This window comes from Apteryx mantelli, chromosome 2 (genome assembly GCF_036417845.1).
Source record: "Apteryx mantelli isolate bAptMan1 chromosome 2, bAptMan1.hap1, whole genome shotgun sequence".
Classification (NCBI taxonomy): Eukaryota; Metazoa; Chordata; class Aves; order Apterygiformes; family Apterygidae; genus Apteryx; species Apteryx mantelli.
Window position 1 is genome coordinate 96,637,160 of NC_089979.1, and position 14,630 is coordinate 96,651,789.

The window sequence follows — 14,630 nt, forward strand, 5'->3', positions numbered from 1 at the left end:
CTAAGAAATGGGACTCTTACTAGTCCTTGTTTTGAACCATGTGGAAACTCTACCTCTATCTTTTTCAAAGAGAATCTTAGGAAGTCAGACCAGGTGGAGTATTGATTTGTGACTGTGAGTCCTCCAATTTTTCCTCTTTGAGGCACCCAGCCCCTTCTCCACTGAAGGGTCCAAATTCTGCCATCTGTTCCTCAGCAGGCAGTGCCGAACTCCCGCAAAGGGAACAGGCTGAAATTGTTCACTGGCAATCAGATGCTTGATTGAGTCCTTCGCCCTCTGAACAGGAAGCCAGGCCTTAATGCAATTTTAGTGAGCTGAGAAGAAGGAAAGGAGGGAGGTGAAAAATGAGAAACAGGTGACTCAACAGTTTAAAACATCCATTAAAGCTTGATTGTATATAATATGAACAGCAAGCTGGTGCTGTTCCTACATTCAGTGACTGCTTTTTAACTGAATATAAGTGTGTTTGTCTAGTAAATACTCAACTTGGGCCCATAGGTTTGCTACTATATGAGAAAAATGCTCAGTTTCATGCAACTATAAGCACAAAGAACCAGTACTTTCCTCAAAACAAGTGCAGAGTGGGAAGATGTATGGAAAATGATGTCCACTTATTAAATTTCACCTGCATACCATCACCTACTGATAAAATCTTGACGTTCCAAACCTAAGAACATTCTCAGAGGTCAATGAGAGTTTTGTCTGCAAGTTTAATAGCTGGGTTTTCATTAACTTATTAATGTAATTCAATCAAAAGGCATGAAGACAAAGCAGAAAAACAAAATCTTGCTGTGTTGCCGGAGTTCTAAAAACTCTCTCATGCAGACACCCAGTTTTGATTTGTGGCTCCATAAACTCAACGCAGTTGCTGCTAGCAGGTGAACAAAAGCACTAATGAGTTCAATAAAAGGAACTTGAGAGAGCATAAAATAAAGCTGTCTTTCCCCAAATGCTGCAAGGATCAGAGCCTAAGAGATCAGAGAAATGATTAAAAGAAAACCATTGACCATAAGAAAAAAAGATAGTTGTAAAGACAGTTGCCAGTCTACTGAGTCACAAAATATTTTATTAGTTCTAACATTGGTTTCATTAATCCAGCCCCCAGAGACAGAACTTTGAAGGTGCTTACAAAACCATTCAACCTACATGATTTTATAAAGATCTTGGAAGAACCTTACATATGCATCCCCTACAGGAAGAATCCCTCCCACCAGCTCTAATCATATAAATAGACATGCCAAAATGATATTAGGTTATGAGGATTCAAGTAAAGGACTGTACATTGTATATAGAAAACAAGAAGAAAGACAAATAATGAAAGAAATCCAAAATTAACCCAAACAGATGCCAAGACTTCTTCAATGCTTTCATGCTTTAACTTGTAAGCATACCTCCAGCTGATATAGAAAGAAACTTTCGTTATGAGTTGAAACTCTTTAATCAGCATTGTAATTATGATGGTCAAAGACATTGCTATACATACTACTTGTCTGATCGGGTAAGGCAGATCCCATGCACCTCAAAAGACAACAACGTTTGTACTGGTGCAGATTAAACCCCATGTTTTCAGCAGGAATGTATATACTGACATGAACAATTTACTCAGAAGAGGAATTCCCAGACAAAATGCAAGTTACAATCTTGAAGACAATTTTTGTATTTGCAAAATATGCCAATTAGTTGCAAATCCATTTCTGTTTATATATTCATTTTTACACATGAGCCATTTAAGCATTTACAATTTAACTGAAAGATAATGATATGTTTAGATTCATTTTCTCTAACTGTAATTTTGAAACAAACCACCAATGTCAGAAGAATTATTGCCAGGTCTGATCTTGCAAGTTTTGTGCATATTGAAAATCCACTTAATGTTAAAACAAACTCTGCAGTCTGGGATACAATTGCAGGGCTAGATCCATGTGATTCTAATTAGCTCTTTCCAGAGCATCACCATTAAATATTGTCATTTTATTTATGAGAGATGAGAAAAATCCCCATTTTACTCCAAGAACAGCCTTAAGCACTATTAGAACTCGTCAAGTGCCATGAACATCTGAAAACGTCATAATACTTAAGGCACAGTATTGTCAATAATTTGCAATTTGTATGCATCTAGACTGTTATTTGTGCAAAAATATGAGAACCTACACTCTGCTTTCATGTGCAAATCCACACTGTCTTCAGTGAGGGTTCTGGGTAATTGTGTAGGGCAGAATCTGGCCTACATTTACCTTCTTCATATTTAAAAGACAAAAAGAATTATTAACTAGTATCTGTTAAAAAGCACAATTGTAGAACGTTTTAGTAGAAAAATAAACATTTTAAGTTATTGGCAGGTAACATTAGTGCAATTATTTTGACTGCCTTACTTCAACTGCTACACAGTAGATTAAAAAAAATATACTGTCACTTGTGAAAAGAACCTAAGACACTTTAGAAACAGTTATGTAGCTGCCAGATAAAGACAACAGAAGAGGAGCAGATTCTGTGGCATGACATAACCACAGTACTTATTTTACATAGCTCTCAATGCTTAGTGCCTTTTAATGCTCCAGAAAACAAAGTTCAATGCTTGTAAACTAATTACAGTTCTTTTCATACAAAAATATATCAATTATGTAATTTTCAAAAGGCTGATGAGCTGCTGATTAGAAAGATAACATTTTCATATTCAGCTATATACTAGATGACATCTGGATCAACTTCTTTCTTTGAAGAACCATTTTTGGTATTCTGAATCGGTACAGGATCGTAATAGTGGTGCTGGATTACCATTGTAAGAGTTTGACTCTGCCTGTAAGCACTTCTGGGTTTGTACATGAAGCAAAGTGCCATCCTACAAAAGACAAAAATAATTTTTATCAGGCCTTAAAAATTACAAATACATTACTGTATTTTAAAAGTAACAGAAAACATTCGTAACAAATGTATTATACATATCTTTCTCTTGGGGCTATGCAGGGAATCCAAATGCCTAACATAAGCCTCTCTGAAACTTTATCAAAGACCCTGCTTTTAAACTTGCACTTATTTCAGTTTAGAGTCATACATGTCTTGACATCTAAGTTTATAAAGGATTTGCTAGCTTTATTCACTTTAATTCCTTTTGTTACTGCATCACAATATGAACAGAGAAAACCAAAGCTGAACACAAGCCTTAGTTAAATTCATCAACTTACTGCATGTCTTGTAAGCAGAATTAAAATGTGGTTAGATAATTGTAGATGTTGCATATATTTTTAGCAAAAATGTGCCTTGTCTTTAAAGGGTATATTTTTAGTGGAAAAGGCAAAAAATACTAAGTGTCTCCCCTGCCGGAAAATCTCTGTGAAGTTAGCTTGCTTTGCCTGAGGGTAGCACAGTTGCCTATAGGTGTAAAGTCTGACAGGCCACCACCATCAGATTCACCAAAGAACAATATTTGAGGCCTCAGGCCCTCCTATTACAGGAGTCTCCAAGAACATTTTATCTCCAGTTCATGTAGCTCGCTCAAATCTGGCAGTACTGTCAACTAAGACAATGAACCGCAAAAAAGCAATGTATCCAACTGTGGGGAACCGCAGTGCTCCGAGACCCTTCCTTTGGCCCATGTGACATTCCAATACATAACAATTTCCAAAGCCTCCAATGGTTTCCACACACACCCTGGTTTTGAGTGTAAACCTGACTCCTTTGAAAGTCTGCTCTTCTGTCATCAGGAATTATGTACTAACTGTATCTTAAATCACAGTCTCTGGCGGCCAATGGTGTACACTTGTCCAAATCTTTGATTATGCTACCTCTCTGGTACATCTATAAGGACAGATTCCTAGTGTCTGACGCTTCTCCAGACAAAGCAAGGGAAATGCAGTACTGATATCTGGTCAATCACTTGCTTTGAAATGTGGGGACCAGTGATTTTAATTTAATGCAACAGAAGAACAGGTTATTGGTGCAGAACAGTATGTTCAAATCACACACAGGAAGAAAGTGATCATGAGAAGAAAAGAGGATTCAGCATCTGAAACTTAAGAAATTACTTTAAAAGTTAATGCTTAGGAATGTAGTTGGAACAGGTGTATTTCAAAATTGCATTGCCCCAGTTCTTTCTTTCCTGAAATGACAGAAGTTCATTCAATATATATCATCTTAAGGATTAACAAGTATGAACTTGAAAAACTGTATTAAAAATCAGCATTAAAAATGAAACACATCATTTAAAAAGCCAGCATTTTAAATATTTCCTTTTATTCTGTAATATCATTGTGGGCTTCAGTCTGGACTAGATTCAGTGAATAGATAGTAGTTTTCTTATTTTTCTTTAGAATTTACTTTGCCACCAATTTCCCAAAGCAAATTCTTTAGAATTTACTACCACTGGTGGCAGTATCTAAGCATAAATTTGTTAATGGTGGAGTATGCAGAATTTAGATACATTATGTAGACACACTGTGTAGACTGAACATTTAAATACATTATGTGACCTTTTCCCTTTGTCAAATAATGACGCCCAAGAACTTGACCATGGCCATCATTTTTCCTGCAATTTGTTTTCTCTCATGCATTCACAAACTCCTTCTGAGATTAAAACCTACTAAACACAAGGTTTGCTAGGGTCACATATTATGCTTATTAGTATATTCCATACTTCTCGGTATTTCTCCTCTTTGGGGATAGGCACTGAAGAAGAGGAGAGGTACAGATTTGTTGACTCCCCACAGCCAGTAAGATGTGTCCTGTCTAAGGTTAGGAGTGAAAAGGATGGACGGTATTTTTTTGATAGGACATCAAGTTACACAACTTGATTGCATTGCAGAAAAGCTCAGACAGCACTTCTGGTGCTCATAGGGAGGTCAACAGGAATTATTCACAGAGGACAAGAGGAAGCTTCAGGGAAATGGGGAAGAGTATAAAGTAGTAGTGAAGCATAAAGGGTAAGATATCAGGGATATATGGAAGTATGAATACTGGGGGAGTAAGAGAAATCACAGCATGGAGAGCAAAAGAAGGCCAGCTATGAGACGAGGCTGGGGAAAAGGAATGGAAGCACCAAGGTCCTCAGGAGAAGACATAGGGGTGGAGTGCGGGAAACAACTGAGCAGCCCACAGTCAACACCAGATGAGGAGAGGGTGAAGACAATCGTATCTACAAACTTGCTCAGTTCCTCTGAAGTTAAGGAAGGGTGTTTTCCTTCTAGTCTTTCGACTTTTTATATGTCTGGGACTTTACCTGTGCAGTGCTGTTACTCTGTCGTTCTATGGGAAATTGTCAAATATTAAAATTCATGAGAGTAAATTTCTGCCAAAGATTTAGGCCTATGGAAATAAAATCCCACTCCAAATATAGACGTAATTATGTCTTGCATGATGTATAGGTAATAAAGTTAAAAAATATATATATATATATATTCCCTCCCTCTTCCCCCAAAACCAACCAACCAATGAACCAACCAAAATCAAACAGGCACACTTACCTCTCTGAAAATAAACTTCTGATTTTCAGGAATACTGTGAACATTTTCTTCACACAAGTACATTGTCAAATAGTCAGTTCCTGAATCAACTGCTGCACAGACTTCTGGCTGCCGGGTGTTGTAACGTATTTCATTATGGGATGTGTATTCGAAAAACTACAAATACAAGAGAAGAAACAGGACAAAAGCAATTTCATATGTACACAAGAATGCATTCAAAAGAAAGCAGGACATAGTAAGCAACTATAATTAAGTTTACATATTAAAGTTGCTACTGTGGAGAGAAATCCTGCTAAAAATATTCAAGGAGGCTTAACTGCTGCTATTTGCTTACTATTTTACAGAAAATCAATCTCACCACAGCATTGCTTGACTTTGATAGCACTTCAAATGTATGAAATGCTGAAAAAATGCACTAGAAAGCAGATGTACAACATTAAAGGACCTATAAAACTGTAATATACTACTTTCACATTCTAGATCGCCCCTAATAATAGGACAGAAACCAGTTTATAGACTGACATTATGCCTTCTTAATTCAGTTGTCAAAGCAATGTCACTTTTAATTAAGGAGCTCCTCATTGAATAGTTCAAATGCAGTTTGGTCAAGGTTAATTTCCAACTACAAAGTACTCAGGATGCATGGTGATGAGCATTTCATTATATGAAATTTTAAGATACTATTTGGAGCAAAGCAGCTACAGCTGCTTTGAAGCCTGAGCAGAACTTTAACAAAGACAATTTACTGGCCTTGCTTGTTGTACAATATTCTACAGAGATGTTCTGAACATGCTCTAAAGCATGTTGGCTCCTGTAGCAATTATGGTTGAAGACTTCCTTGAAATTTTTATATTTATCATGGACATTTGCCAAATTTTGAACTCCATTAAAGAGAATGATAAAGTTTGAGAGCTGTTTGTATTTAGCACCCTTGTAAATAATTTAATGACTATGGTGCACGGATGTGTGTTTAGAACTGATTTAGATTATACTCAGTAGAGTAGACAAGAGTTTTATACACATCAAAAAATTGCTTGTTAGCAGTAGTATAGCTGTATTAATGGAAAGCAACAAAGGGACGGATTGAGGGACAAAAGGAATCCTTCTCTTTTGTTTTGTTTCTCCCCTGGAGACAGAGGAAGAAAGGGGTGAAGGGGGCTGTACCGATTCTGAAACATTGCATATACTGGAATGAAACACAGGATCATCCTCAACAATCACCAGCTAATCAGCATTGACAGAGAGCCTAGAAATGGAGTTATAAGATATAACAGGACCATAAAATTTTAAAGTCTGCTGTCATCAAGTTCCAGGTGTAAGAACGCTGATCTTGATTAAACTGATACTAATGCCTATTATGTCAGCTTGTAGAGTTTCATATTTTTCTTTTTTTTTTTTTGCCAGTGATGTAAGCGATCCCCCAGAACTAACCTGTTCACCGTCATTCATTCAGCTACCCCAGTGAGCTATCTGGGCACTGATTTTAAACCTAGAATTTGTGAATAAAGAAAAAGCTTCACTTCTGTTAGTTTGTCTAGAGAGACACTGCAATTCAGTATACTTTCTGATGCTACTTTTAGAAGGTGACAGCTAGGGCCTTGTTCATTATCGGATTTATAAGATATAATTCTTTGTAGCAATTTGTATTTGAATATCACTGAAAGCCTGCAAGTTGCTGATTATACCAGATGTATCAAGAGTACATGGAGCAGCAACTAGGACAAAGCATTTGTTAATGCTGACATCTTTCTTCAGCTGCCTCTTAAATATGCTGCATCAGATTTGGGAGGAGAAGAGCTAATAAAATGGTCAACTTATGAATAACATTACGGTTTGGAGTTATATTATTAACAACCAAGCATTCATGCCTCCTTGCTTAATGAGCATTATACAGTTCTTTACCCTATATTGCTTCAAATGGAATAAACACTTCAGACTTCAGTCATTTTCAAGCTTCAGCAATACATGAGATAAATCCCTTCCTCCTCAAAAGATAAAGAATTTTTTAGTGGTATTCCCTTGCCCAAAGACAAAGGTTGCATGGAAAGGAAGCATTTACAAATTGATTTGTGGCCCAATATCTTACTGCATTTTTTTCTTTCAGAGAGCTGGTAGATTCCCTTAAGTGCCATGGGGAAACTTGATGAGGCCTTTTACTAAGCTGCCTACCATTTCTGGGAAAACTGTGGGATATGCCCCAACTGCATGAGTGCTCTGTGGCACAAGAGGCGGAGGATTTCTGCTCCCTCACCAGGCCCTGAAACACTCTGTATGTCTGGATACAGCTCTCTGCAGACAGGAAGGAGTTTGCACCTTACAGGCACATTCTGGGTGACATAACAGCAGCAAGGTTACTAGGTCTGCCACAGAAAATGTAAGGGCAAAGCCCTCCACTGCCTCTCCCTACTTGCCTCAAATTTATCAGCCACAGATGGGAACAGTGGTGGGGTGGTATCAGACCATGCAGGCTGCTTGGTTGTTATGGATCCTCTTATTGCATCAGATGGGGAGGCCACCATGAACCAGTCCCCTCTGTCCTGGTTCCCAGCCCTTTAATGGCCCGAATTGCAAAGCCTTTCCTTCCGGCCTACCTGGGTCAGCTGCTTCCACAAAACATCAGCAGCCTGAGGTGCAATCAATGCTTTGCTTATTTTCTACCTCTCTTCCACATATACTCAGCTCCTATCACTGCAAATCATATACTCACCTTCTTGCCGTAATGAACATGCTAATTTTAAACACCCCACAGCTAGTTTTCTTACTGCTTACACAAAAGCAATTCAGGAACTAAAAAGAACCTCTCACTGAGGCCATGGCATTGCGTGACTGGATTCAAGCGGACACAGCGACTATTTACTGTGGACCTCAGATCCTCAGATAGTTCTCTGAGAGTGGTTTTACTTAATAAGGCATAAAATGGGAGCAGGTGCTGGACTTCATAAATAACCAATAGCACAGAGCTCTCTTCTCTTGGCACAGTGCACAGCTGTTCAGAGGTCACTTTAAGCAGAGAATTGCTTCCAGTGAAAAGAGTTTTTACAGAGCTTTTGCAGTTGTCCCCTGCATAAACAGCCACCCGCCTCTGGCATATCATGCCAGAGGATGGATGTACTGGAGTGTAAGATACTTATGGCTGACCAAGTTAACATTCATTAGTGTTAAATTCTACCAAGATGTTTTGGAGAATAACTTTAATGAGCTGTACTCTGGAGAATAAACTTCATTCCCTTATCCTATGAGATAGCATGAATGTGCAGCAGTGAGTACTATTTGAGGAAGAAAGTGATGAATGGTGGAAAAAACATCACAATTGGAGAGAGAGATAAAAAGGAAAAAATGTGGAAAAATGTGGAAAAAAAAGTGGAGAAAAAAAATGGGAGCTAGCCACGAAAGAGGACAGGCATTTGACAAGGAGCAAGACATGACAGACCAGGCGCAGAGAGAAATTGCTGGGATTAATAACTGGGAGGAGAGACTGAGCAAGGCAGTTAGAGAAACAGACTGGGAGCTGGCCGGCATGGCAAAGAGAGCGCTTACTGCACGGAGAGGAGAAAGTAGGGCTGAGACACATGGCACGGAGGAGCCAACTGGAGCAAAATTCTGTAATAAGGCTGTAATGGGGTAAAGAGCAGAGTGACAAGAGCAGATACAACAAGAACAGGCAGGAAAGTCTGGGATCAGGATGACTAATTCCCTTCCAAGGATGACATGGAAGTTAAGAGCTGGCTGTTGTCAGGGAGTATCTTCAAAACTCGGTAGTAAAGTGACCTTTGCTCCTGTAGCATTGGTATAACTAGAGGCTGACAAACCTACTGCTGCCATCAGTTCCATTAGCTCACCGTGGTAGATGTGCATGGGGGAAATCTGACTGTTTCAGGCGTGCTGTCATCACCTGTACATGGAGCTAAGGAATTCACAACATCGAGAATGAGCTGTTATCTCTTAGAAACAGCTGTGCAAAGAGCATGGGGAAGGGAAGGAAATGGAGATATGTTCTGCTAGTAGCTTTCGCAGCCATCTGTGAGCCAGAAAAAGGAGATGCAAACTCAGGAATCCTGACTTTCATTTCACTTCACATCACATGTGTGCTTCTACATCTGTCCTCCTCCAGCCTCCCTGTTCCCACACCCACAGCTCTTGCTGATGTCCACTTTTCCTCTTACAGCTACTACCTGTCACCCCTGTTCACCCCCTCCTCTGCCAGCTATTGGCTCTGTTCCCAATAGCTCCCCTTCTTCCTGCTCGCTAGACACCAGCAGAAGGAGCACTAACTGCACGAGTCGGAGATCATCACTGCTCGCAGCCCGGTGTTTCCTGTCACAGGCACTTGGATGCCTCTCACCAGCAGAGGTGCAAGAGAATTAATATCCAGTGGTGTGATAACTTTGCAATAGACTAGCAGTTAATCTTTTAGTGCTAGCTGAACAAAGGAGAACTGTGGAGGGTCATGACAGGGTTAAACTGGTGGAAAGTTGCAAGTAGCAAGCAACAGGAGCCTCAGACAAACGTACCCAAGGACACAGGTGCAGCTGGGAATGATACATCCTGAGAAAGTACAGATAAACTAGCAGAAGCCAGTGGGTACCAAGGTTAAGGGCAAGACAGCTTTTCTAAACAAGTAGCAAGGTACAAGGCATGGTCGCTGCGTGCGTGATTGGTGTAATGATTGGCTACCTATGACATAATCTGCATGATGATTGGCTTAGCAAAGTGTGTCTGTGAAACCACTGAAGCAGCTAACCTTTTAAATATGCTCAGAAACAAACAATAAATGTCTCAAGATGCACCACTTCTTGAGTCTGTGCCATTAATCCGCCATAGAGAACTGCGAGAATGTCATCTCACAAGAACCTTTTTGAATAGCAATGGTACTTCTCTTCTGCTTTCACATTTTACTCCATGTCCTATTTTTTGGGAGGTGGGTGGGAAGCATAAAATTTAAATTAACTGTTCTTGTTCAAACAAATACAAAAATATTCTACCCCTCTCCTCTCCGAAATCCATAATACAAGAAAAAAATACCAAAAAAGGCATGTGTTTGTGAGCAGGTAATCCTATAGATAAGAGTGTTATTAATCTAGGAAAGTGGCTAACTAGCTCATCTGATTATTTATCTTCTGTATGTGTATATAGAAGTATGCCCAATATGGGCAGGGAGCTGAACTGAGGGAGAAAAATGGGTTGGTATGGTGTGGATTAGTGTGCTTGACATGCACTTGGCATTATCAAGATCCTTCTGCTTCTATGATGCATGATTCTCCTCATCCTCTCTCCTTCTGTCTTTACTGCCAGGACAGAAATTTTAGGAAAATTATTTAAAAACCTTATTAAGGTTATTTAATAAACCAATAAATACTACTAAATAATAATATTATAAATAATATTTCCACTACTTATGGCAATAAACTTGCTGCTAGAAACAAATCTGCTCCCTGACAGATCTGAAACATAGCACTTGGACTGTTGTTTGTTTACAATTTTTAAGGAAAATGCAATTCATATTAGTAAAATCCTCTTCAATACAGGTTTGTTTTTCATTCCTCTAGCTTTTATATTTTTTTAAAAGCAGAGATGAGTTCAGAAAGACAGCTGATAAGCTGCATGGCTGTCACATATGTTGTGCTTTTCTAAAGCTATTTTTTCTTTCCTAAACAAAAGTTTGGATTAATTTCCTAAAAAGCAGTCAAGCCACCCACAGTTATGTACTTAATCTCAAAAAGACCTTTTATTTCTCCACCTCTCCCTACTATGGGGCATGCCATATAGTCTAATCTGGGTTGGAGACCAAAAAAAAGACGCTACATAAGCAAATACATGTCACTTGTCACACACCACACCCCAATTTGAGAAGATGGCAATTCAAAACCATGCAAAACACAGAGTGACTACTGTATATTGACATCTGGTGCCCTACAGCACTTTTACCATGGCTGTATGTAGACAGCTTTATCGGCATCATAACCTGTTGCACACAGTTTCAATCAGCATGCAGAAAGATGCCAGCAAACATTTTTAGCTTCACTACTTAAAACCAAGAAAGCCAAAATTAAAGCTTTAGAAAGGATCCATCTTGGCCTAGAAGAACATTTATGTAGAACAGACTGCAGAAGAAGATGCCATTCTGAACCTCTTATCCAGTCAGACAAACACCAAGAAGAAAAGGCATGATGACAGACACAGGCAGACCCACGTGAGGTTTGCAATGTTACTATGGGATCTGGAGAGATGGACAAAAGCGGACAGGTACGCCGTTCTGTCTAGCGCCAGCTGGAGATGAGCAAACACTGGTCCATTAGCCATATAACTGCACTGCCATGCTATTAACCCCTGCTAGCAAGCTCTGTGGAAAGGCATGACTAAGGTATTCGTGGCTTCCCTGGTATGGGTAGAGATGTCTTTAGAACTAAGAATGTCTGACCTCAGGATACACAGAAATTAAAAGCATCCAGTGAAAAAATCAAAAATAGGGCTCTAGCTCTAAGATCATTTTACTGTGGCAACAGTCTCTCAGTGCTGGAATGCTTTTTACCGTACTTTTTACATTACAATCATAATGTTAGTCAAAATGAAAATAAAAGATGAATCTTACCTGATTTTGTCCCATGCCATGACACGGGTACAGTATGACCCTGTGTCCAGTTACTTCATGTTCATTTGGAGGGTTATAATCAAAACAGAAGTTTGCCATTCCTCTGTTCTTCAGCTAATCAAAACAAAAGAGTGTTTTAAAGCATCTAAAGTGCTTTAGTGCTAAATTAAGGAGGATACATTGCAATCACTTTACACCCATACTGCTGGACTGTGAGGTTTATATCCCAGAGCTAGAAGTGGTTTGAACGAATTGGAGTGGACCAAATGGATCCAGTGGTACTAGCTCTTTCAGACTAATGTGAAATAAAACTGTTGGGATCATCCTGACTCAGGACACTGAACCAGCCAGACATGATGGGTTCCCCTAGGAAAGACACCACATTCTAGCGTATTTGCAAGTGAAGCAGGTAGGAACTATGAAAAGCTGTGTTGAACAAGCCAGCAATTTGCACAAAATGAGAGTGTGCCATGTCTTTTATTCTCCCCACCCCCGCCAACACACACACTCCGATTTACTTGTTTAATTTTCTTATGAAAAAAGACCACATCCTTTTCTCATTTTTTCAAATGAGAGATGTACAAAGGACTCCAGTACCCTCTGGAGGTTGACAAGCAGTCAGATTTTAAGACAAGAAATCCTGAAAGTGGGTGAGGTTTCTCTTTTAAAAGAGACGCTATATATCATATTAAAATATGTTCCTTGCACCTGTTACTGACCTCTGACACAATAGGTGCAAAACTTGTAGATTAAATTTTAACATAGTAAGTTATATGATTTCAAAAAATCATGTTAATTAATAAGGGTTTGCATTTTCTAAGCATTCAGGAGTCAAAAGTAACTAAAAATAAGTTGAACAATGCCGTAACAATTACAGAAGTCTAGCATTAACCAGTTAACCAAATTTAAAATTACACTGAGCAAAACAGGTTCTGTAAACACACATTCAACCTGAATGCCTCCATTACTGAACAGAATTGTATCACACACTAGAAGAATAAGCAGAGTCACTCTCAGCAGTTACTTAAGCAAAGTGTAATTTCCTCTCTCTTCACTAGTATTGAGAATTATATCCTCAGTTCTTAATGTAGAGAATAAATGGACATGAAGGAATTGCAAAAGGGAAAAAACAAACAGATTGGGACAAATGTCTTCACACTGAAGTTCTGTCCTAACGAGTTTTCCCATTTAATTCCTTCTGATCATGTTTCCACTATGCATTTGCTGGAACTTTTCAGTAAAGGATTAAGTAAAATCAAAATCTGGGGGAATTATAAAATTCATTCTCATTTTTAGTGTCCAAGTTTACCAGAAATAAAAGAAATCCTCTGGACATTCTTTACCATACACTCACTTTACTAACATACTCCACACTCACTATACTAACATACTCTTCTTCTAAACTGTCAAAAGAAGGCATTTAGTTTACCTTCATAATACCAGTAAAGAATTACATACAAAAAATAGGAAAGAAAGCATCTTCGATAGATGATTTTTAACGTACACCATGGGATTACATAAACAAAACAAAAAAATTCTCATGTTTCCACATTCTATGTAAAGAAGTGTCAATTCAAAGTCATACCGACTTAAATATGATAATTGTGTCTCTAAAATTATAAGTCAGTTTATGTTGCTGTCAGTCACTATCCTCTGGATCAGAGGTTCTTCCATTAGTATTTTTAATGACTTTGCCTGATGCTCTACTGATTCTAACAGGAAGATAAACATAGCAAAGTACCTATCCTTACTGCCATCCCAGCCAACCTCAAGTCTTCACTGTCATTCTGAGCATGTGCTCTTCACTGGCATCCCTCGACATGCTCTACGGAAAAGGTCCCTTCTGTGGCTTTTGTAGTTTTAAATAACCTATATTAAGATGCTATGTGCCACCAGAACTACTACAACTCGGGCACAAGAATGCTTTCCTACACATGTGGCACAATGCCTAAATACAGAACAAAAAAACAAAAGCTATATAAAAGATTACTAGTTTCATTTCAGATGGTTTAAAACTAAGTCTGTGCTCACATGATGTTATCACAAATAATCTCTCATTATTTCTTTCATGCGTAATCATTTGTGGTATGTGCAGACATATTCCTAAACATACATGGTCCTTATTTCAGCATGAATCTCTTAGTTTGTCATATCAGACATTTGTAGATGTTCTTTTATACCCACTCTTGACTAGTAAGCCTAATAGATGCTGAAGATCTAATTTGTAGAGATACTCAAGTACTGATCAGATAATGACCTGATCTGAGATGACAAAGATTTGAAAATGATCAGATTTGAAAATCTGATCTCAACACCACTTATGCATAAAACCACCACTCATTTGTTCCAAGGCAGAAAAAAATATGAGAGAATTTGTGAAAGCAATATTTTCCTCTTGTTAAATGAGAATAGACAATTTAAGTTTCTTTTACTTACAAAACACTACCAAAATAATAATAGTCCATTCACGTCTGACATTCTTTTTTCCAACATCCCCCATAAACTAGTCATGCAACAAGAACAAATTTTCTCAGGGACTTACCTTATTTTTTTGCTGAATGCTGCATTAGAGAAACAGAAATGAG

The 14,630-nt window shown here is 38.4% G+C and overlaps 1 protein-coding gene across 1 annotated transcript in view; it reads right to left on the reverse strand.

Moving 5' to 3' along the window:
* Positions 1-1,049: 1,049 nt before the first annotated feature.
* The window catches only part of GALNT12 (polypeptide N-acetylgalactosaminyltransferase 12), a 49,266-nt gene continuing 35,685 nt past the window's right edge, over positions 1,050-14,630 (reverse strand). The window contains exons 8-10 of the mRNA XM_067291146.1: positions 12,046-12,159; positions 5,457-5,612; positions 1,050-2,839 (exon numbers count right to left, since the gene is read on the reverse strand). Coding sequence (XP_067147247.1) covers positions 2,702-2,839; positions 5,457-5,612; positions 12,046-12,159 — 408 coding nt within the window. The 3' untranslated portion in view covers positions 1,050-2,701. The remainder of the gene's footprint in view (positions 2,840-5,456; positions 5,613-12,045; positions 12,160-14,630) is intronic.